Here is a 19,622-nt window from a genome sequence, read left to right as displayed (position 1 = left end):
CCTCAAGCCATCCTCCTGTCTCAGCCTCTCAAATAGCTGGGACTACAGGTGTGCACCACTTGTGCCTGACATGCCATTTCTGAATTGAGTTGTATTCCTCCTATTGGGTTGCTTGAATTCTTGATATATTTTGAATATTAACTTCTTATCAGATATACAGACTGCAAATATTATTTCCCAATCCATGGCTTTTCTCTTCACTCTGCTAATTGTATTTTTTGCTATGCAGTAGTTTTCAGTTTGATGTAATACCACGTGTTTATTTTTGCTTTTGTTGCCTTTGCCTTTGGTGTTATATCCAAAAAAAATTGTTGCCCAGACTGATGTCGTGTAGTTTTTCTCGTATGTTTTCTTCTAATAGTTTGATAATGCAAGTCTTATGTTTAAATCTTTAATCAGTTTTGACCTATTTTTCTATATGGTATAAGGTAATGGTCCAATTTCATTCTTCTGCATATGGTTATCTAGTTTTCCCAGAGCCATTTATTGAAGAAACTATCCTTTCTCATTGTGTGTTCCTTGCACCTTTGACAAAAGTCAATTGAGTATAAATGCATGGGTTCATTTCCATGCTTTCTGTTCTATTCCATTGGTCTGTTTTGCTGTTTTTATGCCAGTGCCATGCTGTTTTGATTACCTTAGCTTTGTAATATAGTTTGAAATTAGGTAGTGTGGTGTTTCTAGGTTTGTTCTTTCATCTCATGTTTACCTTGGGTATTTGGGGTTTCTTGGTATTCCTAATTAATTTAGGGTTTTTCTTCTGTTTCCGTGAAAAAATGATATCACTATTTTGATATACATGACATTGAATCTGTAGATCATGTTGGGCAGTGTGGACATTTTATCAACATTAATTTTTGCAGCCTGAGAACACTGGATATCTTCAATTTATTTGCATCTTCAAATTTCTTTCATCAGTGTTTTACAGTTTTTATTGTAGAGCTCTGTTACCTCCTTGGTTAAATTTTTGTTTGTAATGAAATGGGGTCTTGCTACGTTGCCCAGGCTGTTCTTAAACTCCTGAGCTCAAGTGATCTTTCTACCCCACCTCCCAAAGTGCTGGGATTACAGGTGTGAGCCACTGGCCTGGCCAATTTATTTCTAAGTATTTTTTTTGTAACAATTATTAACAGGATTGTTTTGTTTATTTTTAAAATCAGATCAGATAATTTGTTACTGTATGGAAATGCTACTGCTTTTTGCATTTTAATTTTGTATCCTTCAAGTTTAATGTAGTTGTTTATTAGTTCTGTTTCTTTGGTGGAGACTTTAGTGTTTTCTGCATGTAAGATTGTCTTGTTAGCAAACAGTGACATTTTCACTTCTTCCTTTTCTAGTTGGATGCCTGTTTATTTCTTTCTCTTGTCTAATTGCTCTGGCAGGGGTTTCTAGTACTATCATAGTTGAGTAGAAGTTTTGAGAGAGTTCATCCTTGTCTTCTTTCTGATCTTAAAGGAAAAGCTTTCAAATTGTTACTGTAGAGTATGATGTTTAGCTCTGAGCTTGTCATTTATGGCCTTTATTATGTTGAGGTACATTCCTTCTGCACCTAATTTGTTGAGTGTTTTTGTTGTGAAAGGATGTTGAATTTTGTCAAATGCATTTTTTTGTTTTGTTTTGTTTTGTTTTGTTTTTTGCATATGTTGGGAGGATCATATGGTTTTGTCCTTGATTTTGTTAATGTGAACAGAATGACATTGGTTAATTTGCACATGTTGAGTTAATCTTGCACCCCTGGCATAATTCCTACTTGATCATAGTGGATGATCCTTTTATTGTGCTGTTAATTTGTTTTGCCAGTATTTTGTGGAGGATTTTACATTTGTGTTTATTGGGGATAATGGCCTATAATTTTTTATTTTTTTTTTTGTATTCATTTTGCCTGGCTTTGGCATCAGGGAAATGACTGTCCTCATAAAAAGAGTTAGGAACTTTTCTTTCTTCTCCTGTTCTTTGGAAGAGTTTAAGAAGGACTGATGTTAGTTTTTCTTTAAATGTTTAGTAGAATTTACCCGTGATGCCTGTGACGTGATTAGATTCCGGGCTTTCTTTGATGAGAGACTTTTTTTTTTTGAGATGCAGTCTCACGCAGTGGTGAGATGTCAGCTCTGTAACCTCTGCTTCTGGGGTTCAAGTGATTCTCCTACTTCAGCTTCTTGAGTAGCTAGGGTATTTTTAGTAGAGACAGAGTTTTGCTATATTAGCAAGGCTGGTTTTGAACTCCTGACCTCAAGTGATCTGCCGGCCTCTGCCTCCCAAAGTGCTGGGGTTACAGAAGTGAGCCACCATGCCTGGTCTGATGGGAGACTTTATATTACTGATTTATATCCTTACTCATCATCAATCTGTTCAGATATTTTATTTCTTCATATTTCAGTTCTGGCAGGTTGCCTATGTCTAGGAATTTATCCGTTTCTTCTGGGTTATCCAGTTTGTTGGCATATATGTGCATATTAATCTCTTATGATTATTCGTTTGTGGTATCAGTTGTAGTGCCTCTTCTTTAACTTCTCATTTTATTTGTAGTCTTTTATTTATTTTTTTTATTTTTTGAGGTAGAGTCTTGCTCTGTCGCCCAGGCTGGAATCCGGTGGAGCCTCTCAGCTCACTGCAACCTCTGCCTCCTGGGTTCAAGTGATTCTCCTGCCTCAGCCTCCCAAGTAGCTGGGATTACAGGCTTATTCCACCACGCCCGGCTAATTTTTGTATTTTTAGTAGAGATGGTTTCGACATGTTGGCCAGGCTGGTCTTAAACTCCTGACCTCAAGTGATCCGCCTGCCTCAGTCTCCTAAAGTTCTGGTATTACAGGTGTGAGCCACCGTGTCTGGCCCTTCTGTCTTTTTCTTAATCTTGCTAATGATTTGTCAATTGTATTTATTTTTCCAGAAAACTGACCCTTAGTTTTGTGAGTTTTTTTCCCCTGTCATTTTTCTGTTTTATACTTTATTTATTTCTTCTCTGATCATTATTTCCTTTCTTCTGCTAACTTTGGTCTGAGTTTCTTCTCTTTTTGGTTCCTTGAGGCATAACACTAGGTTTATTTGAGGCCTCCCAGGTTGGGCAGGTCTGTCTAAGGAAATACACAGTGACAGGTGTCCGCCTGCCTGGGTAGGACCTTGGAGTGGTGTTTGAGGCTGAGCCAAGCCACTGTTTGATAAACTCTCTGGTTGGGCAGGTCTAGCCCCTGAGCTTTGCTGAAATTTGCTGTGGTAGGTGTCTACCAGTCTGTATGGGGCTTTGGGGTGAGCTCTGAGGCCAGATGTGGATGTTGGCCATCTAAGGACTGAAGCCAGGTTGAATTTTCTACCATGCTTCTAGAAGCAACCAGCTTGACTTTGCAGGTAGGATATGCCATTGGCTGTTACCTCTAATGGGATGCTACCACTGGCAGTAACACAGAGCTACCACCAAGATCTTGTAGGCTAGTTGCTATAAGGTCTACCTCCTTTCTTTGTTTCTACCCAACCCCAGATGATCTAGTTATGCCATTGCCCACATTGTTTCCCTTGAAGTGAGACCATTGTGAGCTTCCTGGGAAACATTGTAGAACACTGGGGAAGCTCAGTGTCTGACCGTGGCTTTCTTTTCCCACTGTACAAACTGTGGATCTAGGGAATTTTCTTTGTGTAGCACAAATCAACTTGGATGGAAACAGATGATGTGCTCAAAGTGAGACTGTTACTCTTACCCTTCTACTGCAGTTTTTATTTGGTTCTGTGGTCCATGCAGGTGTCTCAGCTCATTCCCAGGTTTGTGGGTAAAATGACATTTTCTCATCTGTGGCTAGTTGCTACTTAAACACTTTGTGTGTGGGGTGTCTGTCTTTGGACTTCTATAACAAATACCTTAGACTGGGTAATTTATAAATAGGAAAATTTTTTTTTTCGTATTTCTGGAGGCTGGGAAGTCCAAGACGATCAAGGTTCCAGCAGATTTGGTGCTTGGTAAGGGCTTGATTTCCTCCATAGTTGGCACCTTGTTGCCACATCCTCAAATGATAGAAGTGGTGAAAAGGACTAGCTGGTTCTCTTGAGCCCTTTTATAAGGGCATTAATCCCATTTATGAGGGCAATGGCCAGTTATCTCCTTAAGGTTCTTCTTGTTGATGATATTACTTTGGGGGCTAAGTTTCAACATGAAACCTGGAGGGACATAAATATACAAACCATAGCAAGGAATGAAGCCTGAGACTTCTATTCCACCATCGTACTGATGTCTAAATCAAATTATTTAATTATTTATAAAAATATATGGAGAGATAATAGGAATCCAGAAATGATTTATAATAATAGTCCATTCACAACATAGGGTTTTTTTGGCTTTGTTTTGTTTTTAACCTTTCATTTATTTTCGAAGTGTTCAGTGTAGAAGCATTTCACATTGCTTGGCATGGGAGGTGATTCCTTGCTTGGCTTAGGTTAAAAATTTGAGGCCATATATCTCAAAGCCACATCCTACAATTAATCATTTACTTTACGTAGTAATGCTAAACAAAATGTTTTGTGAAAAGTCAAAATAGAAGGTGAGCAATAAATGTGTAGTCCATTAAGTTGAGAGAATCACTGACATAAATGATGCTGTGTAAATATAAAAATATCTTACTAATATGGTAACATGGGATAATAATTACTATGTGCCAGATTCTATTCTAAATTTTATAACTATATTATTTAATTCTCAAAACTATGTTATAAGGTAGTTCCATGATTATTTGCATTTTATATACAGATAAATTGAAGCATTAAGAGACAACATAACTTGTCCAAGATTATATTGATATATTAGGCTTGTGCAAAAGTAATTGTAGTTTTTGCCTTTTTAAATGGCAAAAACAACTTGCAGTTACTTTTGTACCAACTTAACAATTGAGCTGGAATTTATTTTTATTTTTATTTTTGTTTTTGAGACAGAGTTTCACTCTGTCACTGAGGCTGGAGTGCATGATCTCAGCTCACTGTAACCTCCACCTCCCTGGTTCAAGTGATTCTTCTGCCTCAGCTTCCTGAGTAGCTGGGATTACAGGTACACACCACCATGCCCGGCTAATTGTATGTTTTTTAAGTAGAGACAGGGTTTTACCATGTTGACCAGGCTGGTCTCAAACTTCTGACCTCAAGTGATTCACCCACCTAGGCCTCCCAAAGTGCTGGGATTACAGACGTGAGCCTGTACAGAATAGTACAGAAGAAGATTTCACCTTCTAGCACCCGGCTAGAGCTGGAATTTAATGTGTGCATTCTGATTTTGGGATCTTTGCAGTGCTAGTCCTAATTGATCAACCTGAACCGCTTACTTGATTTTTTTAATTAATTATGTGGAATTACATCCACAAAACAAATGTTGACCAAAGGAAGGTAAAAAGCATCTTTGAAGATAGAAATATATCAACATAAAGTAATGCTTTAAGTGTTTCTCATTTTTTAAAAAGGATCATGGGTAATAGCTGGAGAACAAAAATGCATCAGCACAGTGGAATTTGCCATAAGCATTTTTTCTTTTCCTTTCAAAAAAATACACTATTTCTACAAAACACATATATGCTCATTGGAGTGATACAGTTGTTTGAAGTAGCAAAAATAAAAAAACGGCCCTTATTTCTAACCTTAAACTGTGAATCTCATAGAAGTTTGCACGTTTATATTGTAAATATAGAACATACATTTCTGATAATCATAGAAGCATACTTCTAATTCTTCTAAATATCATTTTTGACATTTCTGCAGGCCTTTCTACAAGTCATTTTGCTTGGGCATTTCACTCAGTAGCAGAGGAAGAACTGCTGAACATGTTGCCAGCCATGCAGAAAGATGATCCCACTTGGTCTGAACTAAGAGCTATGGGTGTGGGGTGGTGGGTCCGGAATACCCGCATCTTACGCAAATGCATGGAAAAAGTAAGTGTTTTATTTTGGTTTATAAGTGAGTTAATGTTTTTTGGACATTTTTTAAAATGTCATTCCTTATCTTCTCTGCCATTACTCCCTCTTGTTTTTGAAGAAGCAAAAGGCTTTTGAATAGTCCATATTTCATTTATAACATATTTCAAAATATGTTAATATAAAGTTTTGAAATATATATTCTAATTCCCAAGTTTTTAATTGACACATTCACTTAGTAGCATATGTCTGATTTTACAAAATAATATATGTATATGTTTAGAAAAATTTAAAAATAGTACAGAATAACTTCTAATGAAAAGGCAGTAGTCTTACTATTTCTTCTCTGTGTCCTTTGAAGCCATCACCATAAGTCACTTTTGTTATTCTACAGTGCACATATTATTATTTTACATATTTTTAAAATTTTATTAAACATTCTGTGGATAATATGTGCCAGCCTTGCATATGAAGGAAATAACTTGTTCAAAACTGTTTCTGTGAAATTTTGACCAATATTTTTTGATTATAGGTAGCTAAAGCAGCCTTTTATAGAAAGAATGATCCTTTAGATGCTGCCATTTTTTACCTTGCAATGAAAAAGAAAGCTGTGATTTGGGGATTATATAGGTAGGTAAAAAAAAAAAAAAAAAAAAAAAAAAAAAAAAAAAAAAAAAACTGCTTCAATGTGAAAAATCTGGTCATAAGGAGTAAATGTATGAAGTAAGATTTGTTGTTCTTGATTTGAATTCATGTAGATTCTTATTAAGAGAGAGATTTCATAAGGGAAAGGCCCCAAGTGGTTTTTTTTTTTTTTTTAGAATGGAAGAAACCTGATGAGGTCAGTTTAATTTGTTTTCAGATTTATCAATCCAGAAACAAAATATTGTTTATTTTAAGAACTTCTTATCATGCTCCTGTGAAACAAAGGTAATGTATTAGTCTGTTTTCATGCTGCTGATAAAGACATACCCAAGATTGGGCAATTTACAAAATAAAGAGGTTTATTGGACCTACCATTCCATGTGGCTGGGAAGGCCTCAAAATCATGGCAGAAGTTGAAAGGCATGACAACAGACAAGAGAGAAGAGCTCGTGCAGGGGAAGTCCTGGTTTTAAAACCATCAAGTCTCTTGAGACTTAGTATCATAAAAATAGCATGGGAAAGACTTGCTCCCATGCTTCAGTTACCTCCCACTGGGTCCCTCCCACAACACATGGGAATTCAAGATGAGATTTGGGTGGGAACACAGCCAAACTACACCAGATAACTAAACCAGAAACTTATATTTAGGACAGGGAAGAAGATAAATTAATTAGTTGGTGGAATCTGGAACAGGCATCTACCTCTGTGCTACAGGCCAGCCCTACCCCTCAAAACTGCCTCCCTCCTGTAGGTGGGCCTCACCTTCTTTCTGAGCTAAATTCACTTAGAATTTTTCTCCCTCACGTCTGAGCAAGAGTGGTGAACAAGATTACGATAAATAGTTCTTCATTTGTTTTGACTTTATTTCCAGAGGACCCACATGAACAACCACCTTTGGGGTAAAATCATGATAACAAATGGGTTTTCTAAGAGACTAGATGATTTAGGGTTGTTTTGATTCAAAGCACATTCTTTAGATTTTATCTCTTATCTAGGTAATTTTCAGATGGACAGGGGCGAAAAGTTACTGATGAGTTTCAATGGTGGCACATAAATTAATATAAATTAAACATTTTGCATGGATTTAAAAGTAATTTTCACAGTCCTACTAATGTAGTTTCCTTTGTATTTTGAAAGAAAAATTTTTTGTAATCTCTCTTGAGACTTACATAACAAATGCTTACCTAATACATTTTTTTTTTTTAGACAGAGTCTTCCTCTGTCGCCCAGGCTGGAGTACAATGGATCACTGCAACCTTCACCTCTGGGGTTCAAGCAGTTCTCTTGCCTCGGCCTCCCAAGTAGCTGGGATTACAGATGCCCACTACCACACCCGGGTAATTTTTATATTTTTAGTAGAGACAGGGTTTCACCATGTTGGCCAGGCTGATCTCGAACTCCTGACCTCAGGTCATCCGCCTGTCTTGGCCTCCTGAAGTGCTAGGATTACCTATATGAGCCACTGGTCCCAGCCTACCTAATATAATTTTTACTGGGAAAAGAAGCACATATACAGTAAGTTATGAACTGGCAGATGTTTCTGTTGAGCCTTAGCTGTTAAATCCTAACTTTAGAAAATTGATTCTGATGTTAAAAAAAAAAAAAAAAAAAATTGTATTCCAAAATTTTCATACCTCTTTTTCCTTTGTAGAGCTGAAAAAAACACCAAGATGACACAGTTTTTTGGACACAATTTTGAGGATGAAAGATGGCGTAAAGCAGCTTTAAAGAATGCTTTTTCTTTGCTAGGCAAACAAAGATTTGAACATTCTGCAGCGTTTTTTCTTTTAGCTGGCTGCCTCAGAGATGCAGTTGAGGTAATGAATAAAATTTAAATAACAAAGAATAGCAAAGTCATCTTTTAAAGCTCTTTAGTGCTTAAATTTTTAATTTTATTAAATTTTTAAATTTCAACTTTATTGCAAATAATACAAAGCTAAATACCTAAAATAACTGTTCATATTTAATAGAAACTTTTAAAAATTTGACTGTTAACTTGGATAGTATTTATACAGAATTAAGATTAACCAAATGGTGTTTGTTAGTTGGTAGAGATAGGTAATTGATTTGACTCTTAAGAATATTCATAAACAAGTTAAAAAAATTAAAAGGTTTATGTTATCAGTTTAAACATATTTGAACCCCATATCTATCTCTGTATTATTTGATAAATGTTAGAAAATCCTTAACTGATTATTTCGTAGTAAGCCTTAAAAAAATTATGAATATTTAAGATAAAACGTTTCTGTCTCGAATTGCCCTTTTGCTCAGAGTTTCATACAAGTAATTCAAAATAGGCTTTTAACATGCAGGCTAAAGTCTCCAGGGGCAGATGGAGATTAATAGTAGAGGTTCAAGTCAAAAAATAATGTAGATTGAATTGACGTCATTTAAAGTATCCATTATTTCCTCATTTAGTCTACTTTTTTGCACATAAATATATTTAGTACTAGAAGGTAGATTTGCAAATATTAAATGTTGTCAAGTAGATTTGCTAAAAGGAAGCAGCATATATTTTGTTTCTTACCCTTCTTTGCTAATTTTGGATATTAATAAGGCCTTATATTTTTCCAGTTATTAGTGAGTTAATTGAATTTATACTAAAATGAAACCTGCTCCTGATTATTTATAAACAATATTTTCTTTTTAAAGGTATGTCTTGAGAAATTGAATGACCTTCAGTTGGCTCTTGTAATAGCAAGACTCTATGAGTGTGAATTTGATACAGCTGCAACATATAAATCTATTTTACGTAAAAAAGTTTTGGGAATTGATTCTCCTGCCAATGAACTTTGTTCCTTGAACATAAATATGCATCATGATCCTTTTCTTCGGAGCATGGCATATTGGATTTTGGAAGATTATAGTGGTGCTCTGGAAACATTAATCAAGCAACCTATCAGAGAGTGTGATGGTAAGCTGCATTTCTAAGATGTTAATGATTAAGAGTGTTATTGGTAATTGCTACATGTGCAGACCACTCTATGGTGTGATAAGGGTAATACAGACAAATTGAATTCATGGTCTTTATAACAGTTTTTGGTTGGTTGGTTTTTTTCTCCAGAAAGATAAATCCTTTGAAAACAAAGAACTTGGGATTTTCTGTTTTTAAAAAGTAGATTTATTGAACATAAATATTGTCAACACTTGAATATAAACATATTGAAGAAATACTTTTATAAAGCCAGTTTTTAAATCTTAGGCTGAATTTAGTGTGTTTGTCCATCAGTTTTAGAATTCTTATAGTGTAAAATATATTCAGTGTAAAAAAAAAAAGTTGACTTAGGTGATGTGAATAGAAAATCTTAAGCTAGATAAACCTGACTGTCTTGTTCATGAGATAAGTGAAGTAGAGCATATGTACTCTTTTGGGTCTACTAGTACCTTTTCTTTTAGAAATCCTCTTTGCTAAAACTTTCTTAGAGTTTCACATAAAATGGAATTTTTATAAAGATTCTATAAAAATGAGATTTGCTTTTCAGATACTTTTCCATAGATTGAATCGTGTTTGGTAGCTGATAAAATAGGTATTATATTATTTGAAATACTAATTGGAAAAGGTTCTAGTTCGTAGATTTTTATGTGGCATCATTTAATTGGGAAGTGGTCTTTGCCTTATTTTCTAAACCTTTGAGAAAGCTGTGTGACTCATTTGTGTTTAAGTCTTCTAGCCATCTAAGCTAAAGATTTTCAAACTAGCCTCTATGTATTGAAGGGAAAATGTAAATGCCTTTTCTAGCCACTTTCTTTTTTAAGTGTTTTTATTTTTTAAAAAATTTAGAGACCTCATCTTGCTTTGTTGCCCTGGCTTATCTCAAACACCTGGCCTCAAGCTAGCCTCCTACCTCGGCCTCCCAAAGTCTGAAATTACAGGCATGAGCCACTGTGCCTGGCCCTCTTTTCTTTTCCCCTTTCCTTTCCTCCACTCCCCTCCCCTCCTCTTTTTCTTTATTTTCTTTCTTTCCTTTCTTCTTTTCTTTTCATTTTTCTTCTCTTTCTTTTTTTCTTCTTTTTTCACATGGAGTCTCACTCTGTCACCAGGATGGAGTGTAGTGGTGCTATCTCACCTCATTTCAGCTTCCACCTCCCAAGCTCAAACAATCTTTCCACCTTAGCCTCCTGAGTAGCAGGGACCACAGATGTGTGCCACTGTGCCTGGCTAATTTTTTTGTATTTTCGGTGGAGATAGGGTTTCACCATGTTCCCTGGGCTGGTCTTGAACTCCTGAGCTCAAAATGCTGGGTTTATAGGCATGAGCTACCACACGCAGACCTGGCTCACTTTCTTATACTTACAAATATTCATGTGAAAATTGTATTTTAATTTGGGACTAGTACATGTTTACATACTTTTATTACCAATTAATCTTGTATTCTAGAAAAATATTTCAAAAAAGATAATGGTGGCTTGGACCAGAATGATTGGAGTGGAGGCAGAGAGATGTGGTTGGATTTGGGATATGATTTTAAGATTGACTAGATAGGACTGGATTTGATATGGAATGAGAAGGAGTTAGGAGTCAAAGGTAACTCTTGGCTCAACAGGTAAATGATACAGGGAAGTATTGTTTTACATCATGAAGCTTTCTCTGATAAGGTGACATTTGAGCAGAGAATTGGTTGAAATTAGTGAGTTAATCAATGTAGATATGGGTAAAGAGTGGTTTGGGTCAAGGGCACACTAAATAAAAACGTCCCAAAGCAAGAGTTTATACATGTAAGTGGAAACAAAATGTAGGCTTTTCAATATAGGAGTTTAGATTTTCAGTGTTAAGTTGGGACTGGAGATAGAGATGATGGCCAAGTTATCATTTCAGTATTTCATTGGATGTTACTGAAAGTCATGGGACTATATGAATTCAACTCAGAGAATATAGATAGAAAAGAAGTCAGCAGTTGAACCCTAGAGGAATCTCAGCATTCCAAGGTAGAGGAAATGAGGAGGACTAACAAAGCAGACTGAGAAGTATCCAGGGAAGTAGAAAAAGAACTAAAAGTCTGTAACTGGATGTTTTAAATTATCTTAGAATATTACCTGAAGAGATTTGTTTCAATGGGAAAGCAGCATAATCTTTGTTTTCCTACTTCATTAGAATATGTTAATTATAAATGTGTTGTTGCCTCTTTAATGCCATGGATCATTGTGGCCTATTAGTAAAACTGTGTCAAAGACCCTGTAGATAAAGGTGTCGTAGTAGATAGAGAAAAGGGACTACAATACAAACACCCAGTTCAGCTCTTGAACAACTTTCCTTGGCTCATGAAATGAATTTACTTTCAGATCAACTTATGTCAGCCTGTAGTCCTGCGGTTTTTAATTTCTACAATTACCTAAGAACACATCCTCTTTTGCTGAGACGTCATTTTGGATCATCTGATACATTTTCCACACATATGAGTCTAACAGGAAAAAGTGGACTGGCAGGAACAATTAATTTAAGTGAAAGACGATTATTTTTTACTACTGCCAGTGCTCATTTAAAAGCTGGCTGCCCAATGTTGGCTTTGGAAGTATTATCAAAGATGCCTAAAGTCATCAAGAAAACAAGACCTTTTTGTAGAGCTTCTAGTTTTCTGGATACTAGTAAAGCCTGTTCTCCTTCTTCTCCATTAAACTGGGATGCAAGGGAAGATAAGTCTTCTGCTATTGATTGGTCACAGTCACTGATGAATGGTTTTGGATCTTCTTCAGAGGGTTCCTCAGAGAAGCAATCAAACTCCACTCTTTCTTTTGACTGGAGCCAACCAGGTGTTGTGTTTCAGGATGACTCTTTAGAGTTAAAATGGGACAGTGATAATGATGAAGAAAATGAGGATGTCCCTATTTCAATGAAAGAAATAAAATCTTTACAGAGAAAAACAGATAAAAAAATAGATGAAATCAGTTCTAATTACACAGAATCTTTCAGCACACTAGATGGAAATGACCTCTTAAATCCATCAGAAGATATAATTGCAGTTCAATTAAAATTTAGAGCATGTTTAAAGATTCTCACAGTAGAACTTCGTACTTTATCTACCGGCTATGAAATAGATGGTGGAAAATTGCGTTACCAGCTCTACCACTGGCTTGAAAAAGAGGTGATAGCTCTTCAGAGGACTTGTGACTTTTGCCCAGATGCTGAAGAACTACAGTCTGCATTTGGCAAAAATGAAGATGAATTTGGATTAAATGAGGATGCTGAAGATTTGCCTCACCAAACAAAAGTGAAACAACTGAGAGAAAATTTTCAGGAAAAAAGACAGTGGCTCTTGAAATATCAGTCACTTTTGAGAATGTTTCTTAGTTACTGCATACTTCATGGATCTCATGGTGGGGGTCTTGCATCTGTGAGAATGGAATTGATTTTGCTTTTGCAAGAATCTCAGCAGGTATGTAATTTATATGACAGTCAAAAATAGTACATGTCTAAAACTGTTTTTGATGTTGCTTTTTTGGTTTTGAATACTAAGACTTGATTTTCTTCATTACAGTTGCTTTAGGGAATGTTCCCTTCTGTGTGGTCCTTCATATTATGAATTAGTAGAGTTGTGTATTTACTGTAGTTTCAAGCAATTCAGTATCAGGCCTTATGACCTGCTTAACTCACACCCAAACTCCTTGTAGGGTGACAAACTTCTTATTGCAAGAGGATATTATCTTTTTATTTTTCCTCTCTGTTCCGCCTCAATGTCTTACTTTTAAATATGATTATTGGAATGCTGACTTCTTCAGGTCCTTTCTAAGTTTCTATTATGCTTTTATTTTTTAATTGCTTTGAAGTGAGAGCCTTTGATTTACTGAAGTAATGGTTTATAACTATAAATAGTCCATTAACCTTTTTTCCCTCTTTGTTTTTAAGGAAACGGCAGAACCGCTATTTTCTAGCCCTCTGTCAGAGCAAACCTCAGTGCCTCTCCTCTTTGCTTGTACAGCCAGTGCCAAAACAGTAGTTGCCAATCCATTATTGCACCTTAGTAATCTAACACATGATATTCTCCATGCCATAATAAACTTTGATTCACCACCCCACCCTGATATCCAGAGCAATAAAGTAAGTATGCTTAGTTTCAAGCTTTTAATTCATCTGTACAATGATAAAACTACAAGATAAATATTAACATGTTTTTTTAAAGTAATTTTAAACATCAGACTAAGCATAGCAATTGTTACATTACGAAGTTTATGTTGATTCCTATTAAGGAAATCTTCTGGTTGTAGACCAGCTTATCATGCTCGTGTTACTTAGACCAGTAAAGTTCTTGAATTTTTTATCAAAATGCTTATTTAGTCTTAGCTGCTTTTTCAGAATAATAGGTGCATATGTAGATACATGAGTGATTCCTTTAATAGTACATTTAACCAAAAAGCTCATTGTTTTTTTAAACATAGAAAGTTAATATTTTAATGTAAAGGCACTAATATGTAAATAAAGTTTTCCCTTGTTAATATTGGAGGATTCCGTATTTTAAGGATAATGTGAACTATTTGCCCCTGTCATTTCTGAACCAGCTAGAACAGAATCACCTGCAGTGCTTATTAAAAGTTTGGATTCTCAAGTTCACTCCAAACTTACTGAATCAGTCAGTGAGAGTATGTCCCAGGAATATGTATTTTTAAAGAAGCTCCTGGTGTGATTCTAATGCGTAACTAATTTTATTGTTATAGTTAATTCTCTAATCAACCAGAGCATCCTGTTCATTATCACTTGACTTTATCTGCTGTTGATATCATATTTTATCTTTACTTTCCAGACATAGTGAAATCCTTTGAAGTATAACTGATTTTGACCATTTTCATATATCCCTACAGTTGTTTTTTTTCCTTATACTCTATCATGTAGCTCTTGTCCACCTCCCAGGTTATATTATACCAATTCGCTTTTCTGTTTGCCTGATGGTGGCCTGTTCTACAATTTTACCCTCTTTAGTACCCTCTTCTACAATTTTACCCTCTTTAATCCTTGTAATTGAATTACCTTCTTTAGTCCTTGTAATTGAATTTCACTACTTATTTTTCTGTACGGCTCTGTAGTATATGCCCATATGGCTTATTATACAGTATAGAATTTAATTTCTTTCAGATTGTGCTCATTTTAGCCAAACTATATTTTATATTTAACTTTATAGCATACCTGTGGTGTATCAGTTAGCTTTTGCTGCTTAAGAACTGTCCTGAAACAGTAGTGGCTTAAAAAGCCATCATTTATTTTGCTCATGATTCTGTGGGTTGGTTCATTAGTTCTTTGGTTTGGGCCAGCTGTACTAATGTCTGGACTCTGTCATTCATCTTTGGTCAACTGGTGGGTTAACTGGGTTCTAGATGATCTAAGATGGTATCATTTACATTTCCGGTGGTTGGCGTATGCTGACAGTACTGACAGGAGAATCTGGGTCATAGGTATCTCATCTCCAGCAGGCAAGCCTAATATATTTGTCTGGGTTCTTCAAGAAACAGAAAATAGGATGTGTAATGAGAGAGAGATTTATTACAAAGAATTGGCTTATGTGGTTTTGGAGGCTGAAAAGTTCCAAGATCTGCAGTTGGCAAGTTGGAGACCCAGGAGTGCTGATGGTGTAGTTCCAGTCCAAATCAGGCCTGAGAACCGGGAGAGCTATGGTTTAAGTTCAGGTCAGAAAGTCAACAGGCTGAAGACCCCAAAAGAGCTGATGTTTTAGTTCAAGTTTGAAGATAGAAAAAGCAATGCCCCAGCTTAGTGCAGTTAGACGGGAGTTACTCAGCCTTTTTGTTCTATTCAGATCTTGCCAATTGAGTCTACTCACATAACAGACCACAATCTGCTTAATTAGTCTACTGAATCAAATGTTTATCTCATTTGAAAACATCTCACAGACATCTAGAATAATGTTTAATCAAATGTCTGTGCACCCCTTGGCCCAGTCACGACTAGACTTTTTTTCACATGGTGGCATCAGGGATTCAAGAATAGTAAGAATAGAATTTGCAAGGCTTTTTGAGGTGTGGCTTCAAAACTCACACTTCATTTCTGTTGTTTCCTCTTGGTCAAACAAGTCAAGGCCAGCTTAGATTCAATGAGTGGAGAAGTAGGTCCAGCTGTCTTTTGCAGAAGCTGTAAAATATTATGGTCATTTTTGCAAGCTCCCACACATAGTTTTTATCATCTTCAATTAAATAATATCTTTTAATTCATAACATGTTTTACTGACATTTGAAGGAAAAATTAGCAATTAGATTTGACCTGTCATTCTTCATTTTTATCTACAAAAAGACTGGCATACTTCACAATCAGATGAGGAACCTGGTCTTTTAATATTCTAGTATAGTTTGACTTTCTTACGTAGCTGAAACTTCTCCTTCATCCTCAGTTCTACTTAATGTTACTGCTATTGCCATGCCATGTTTAGGGTCTTCTCTTCCTTAAAACAAATGCCTGACTCCGCTGCCTTTTGGTTACTGCCTTTCATACCCTAAAACGTTCCTCTTTTCTCTGGTTTCACTCTCTTCAAATTATTTCCCAAGGTAACTAGAATATGTGGTAGCATATTCTTTAGTGACCTGTCCATTGGTGAACTGTCTGTTATCAGGCAGTGTCCCTTCACGTTTTGGTTGAGGAAAAAGCAGATTGAGAGTTGGAGGGCTTACTTTAATACTTGGTTCATGCTCTACTGGAGAGCTGACATCTGTTCCTCTTTGCTCTAGAAAAAGAAATTAGGTAGCAGATGTGTGTTTTATAATTTCTGGTAAAGGCTTCAGTGTGTTTTCTTGAAATTTTCTCTAGTGAGACTTATGTAGATAAGAATGAGTGTTATAGAAAAAAAGTAAATAGTTTATGAAGGCAAAGAATGAAAAATTTTTTCATTTTTAAAAAAATGCTGATTATATTAGGTCTTGAAAAAAATCTATACTTTAAAAAAGTTATACTTAAAGCAATTTTGTTTTTGTTTTCCAGGTATATGTAATGCATACTTTAGCAGCCTCGCTTTCTGCTTGTATTTATCAGTGCCTTTGTGGTAGTCATAACTACAGGTAACTATCTTTTTATGAAATTTAAGAATGCTTACAGTAAGCAATGAGGTTTCATATTTTGTATGTCAGTGGTTTAGAACTATAACAGCCTCTTTCAAGTAATGCAAAAAACATACATCTGAAGTTTTTAGTACTTTCTGTTCATCTTTGAAGTTTTTATGGCAAATGAATCTCAAATAAAATTCATATAACTTATTTAGCAGCCTATTACCGATCACTGCCTTATGTCAGATACTGTGATTGTCACTGAGAATTTTAATGCAAATAATAATATAAGGTCTATTTTTTAGGGTCAGCCTAGTTAGAGACTAACGTGTGAGCTGATAAATGATATGTATGTAATATGGCATAGTACCAGAATGGTAACTACAATAAGATGGTAGATAGTAAAAGGTTAAGGGAGCACAGGGCAGGGAGTAATTGACTTGAAATTGAGAAAAATTTTGCGGAAGAATTGATGTATATGATATTTCTCTTTATGTTATAAAGTTTTACTGTAATTTATCTAGGCTTTAAAAAATAGTTTGTTATACTCTGGGGTCTTTCTGTATCTATCTCTAGTTCTTTGAAATACTCTGTTTCTTCAAGTATTGTCTCATCTCTCTTCTCTTTCCTATTAAACAGGTATTGCAATTCTGGGTCATTTCTTAATGTTCTTTTAACTTTCCCCTCCTTTTCTTTATCTCTTTTTGTTTCATTTCAAGAGAAATTCTAGCTTCATTTTCCAAATAAGGATTCATTATTCAGCAATGTCCTATTTAGCCAGAATTTATATTTTAGAAATTCTGTTTTTTCATTTTTAAGATCTCTTGTTATATTTAATAGTTGCTTCAATTTTTGTAACATTTCTTGATTAAAAAAATTTTTCTGAGTTTGAAGTACTTTAACTTAGTGGTAAGTTGGCTTTCTCAGGTGAAGATCTTTTGTTGAGTTTGTTATTTCTTACATGCTGTCAGCCTTCCTTGTTAATTTTTGGTTGTCTGTCCATTTTATGTATTTGAATTTTCTATGGGTAGCCTTACTTACCACTCTGGTTGTGTATTTCCCAAGGTAGCATCAACTTGATTTCTTTAACACTGATCCTTCAAGAATTCACTTTCTTATTATTTAGGCTTTATTTTCATTAACTTATGTTTATCTTTCCTATGGTTTCCAAAGGAATGAGGGAGTTTTTTTGTTGTTACTCTGCTATCTTGAAGTTGGAAAGTAAAGCAAGAGAAACTACAAATGCATCAAAATGTTATAACCAATGAGATTTCCTAATCATAACATATTTACACCAATAAATGTGCTATGTTTAAGAATTATATTCATGTGCTTAATGTGTGATGTAGGAATTTCTAATTCCTATAATTCATAATTCCTTATACCATTTTCTGTCAGAATTATTTCATAGTTTATGTCAAGCAGCAAGTTATTTTGTTTATTCATCTATTAGACTTAGCTTTGCATCTTTTACTTGGGGAAGCTTATCCTGAATTCCCAAATTGTGTGAAATACTCCTCTATTTTGCCGTGATAGCATCACATACATAGGTTTCGTCTTTAAGAGTAGTATGATAATATTATTTGTGTTTTGTTCCCCCACTAGAGTAAATTTAATGGGGACAGAAACATTGTTTTTCCTTGAATGCCTAGTATCTGCTGCAGTGCCTGAAGTGTAGGGATAGGCTAGCCATTCTCTATAAAAGTGAGCCTAAACTTACTTTATTTTCAACCAGATAACTATGTTTTTAAGTCCAATATGTAAGCTTGCCACTTGTGCATAGCAATTTAGTTTTCTCATTTGTACTTATCCTGTCTCTTAAAACTTGCCAAATGTGTTTTAATTTAGAAAAATGTGTATATTTACACTTAAAGGATACTTTGTTTTCATATAGCACTAGACTGTGCAGTGTTCTACTTAGATGTACTAGCAGTATAACTAATAGACAGAAATTTGTACTCTTGATATTAGATCTGAAACATGAAAATATTATATATGAAATTTATCATAGATTTAAATATTGTTTTGTTCTCTCAGTTCATGTCAAACGAATCAGTTTACTGGAATGGTATATCAGACAGTACTGCTTCCTCATCGACATTCTTTGAAAACAGGAAGCTTAGATGAAGCAATAACTCCCAATACATCACCAGCTCAATGGCCAGGTATAAATAATTTTCATGTATAGATCAGTTTTTTCTTAGTCTTATTTATAATCTTAGATAAGTTGAAAGACGATTTGTTTAAGTTTTGTCACACGATAATGATTGTTAAATATTGTTAGAATTGATACCAGTTCAGTATTCACCACTCATTCTGAATTATGCAGTTACTTAATGTTAGTATTTCCTTGATCATTATCTTAATATAACTCAAATGTTTTGTAATATAATTTTTTAAATCATTTGGCTTTTGTCATACTAGAAAAACACATCAATGAAATTTCATCTGAGATTTTAGTCATTAGAGATTTTAATATTTAATGTTACAGATTTTTAATGTTTCTCTCAAATAGCTCATTTGTGCATTAACTGTAATAACTGCTACTAGTCTATGAATCTAGGGAAGAAATACAGTATTAAATCCTGATGCAATACCTTTTTTGCTAAAATTAGAAAAATATAATTAATTCTTAATTTTAAAAATTTATAGTCAGTGGCAGCTATGTTTGTTTGTTCTAGGAATAACTTGTCTAATTCGACTTTTGAATTCTTCTGGCGAGGAAGCCCAATCAGGGCTTACAGTCTTACTCTGCGAAATTCTCACAGCAGTGTATCTTAGTCTCTTCATCCATGGCCTGGCCACACATTCAAGTAATGAACTATTTAGGATTGTGGCCCATCCTCTAAATGAAAAAATGTGGTCTGCTGTATTTGGTGGAGGTGCAAATGTTCCTAGCAAAGAACGGACACATTCAAAAGCTTTACCTGGTGAGTTTTAAGTTTTTTTTAAAGACTGAAGCTTTATTTATCTGAGTGATAACCTTCTCAAACGTAATCACATTTTAATTTAGTTATAGAAAGTTCTTGTTACAGACCATTTGTGAAAAGCATGAACAAATAGTTATACAGTGAAAATGTAATATTAAAGTTTCTGGTGCAGTTTTTAATCTTTAAAATATTCCTGTAC

The 19,622-nt window shown here is 34.9% G+C and overlaps 1 protein-coding gene across 9 annotated transcripts in view; it reads left to right on the top strand.

Annotated features, from left to right (window-relative positions):
- DMXL1 (Dmx like 1) overlaps positions 1-19,622 on the top strand; it is a 174,824-nt gene that overhangs the window by 84,001 nt on the left and 71,201 nt on the right. For all 9 annotated transcript variants that reach the window (XR_001826286.2, XM_017531876.2, XM_017531877.2 and 6 more), the window contains 9 exons: positions 5,725-5,894; positions 6,409-6,506; positions 8,173-8,338; positions 9,174-9,435; positions 11,802-12,892; positions 13,363-13,554; positions 16,432-16,508; positions 18,531-18,658; positions 19,175-19,423. Coding sequence is in view for 8 of the 9 variants with exons in the window: in XM_017531876.2 (XP_017387365.1) it covers positions 5,725-5,894; positions 6,409-6,506; positions 8,173-8,338; positions 9,174-9,435; positions 11,802-12,892; positions 13,363-13,554; positions 16,432-16,508; positions 18,531-18,658; positions 19,175-19,423 (2,433 nt within the window). In the remaining variant the exon portion in view is untranslated. The remainder of the gene's footprint in view (positions 1-5,724; positions 5,895-6,408; positions 6,507-8,172; positions 8,339-9,173; positions 9,436-11,801; positions 12,893-13,362; positions 13,555-16,431; positions 16,509-18,530; positions 18,659-19,174; positions 19,424-19,622) is intronic.

This window comes from Cebus imitator, unplaced genomic scaffold (assembly GCF_001604975.1).
Source record: "Cebus imitator isolate Cc_AM_T3 unplaced genomic scaffold, Cebus_imitator-1.0 Scaffold74, whole genome shotgun sequence".
NCBI lineage: Eukaryota > Metazoa > Chordata > Mammalia > Primates > Cebidae > Cebus > Cebus imitator.
The sequence above is the reverse complement of the archived record's forward strand: the minus strand, read 5'-3'. Positions and strand labels throughout refer to the sequence as shown.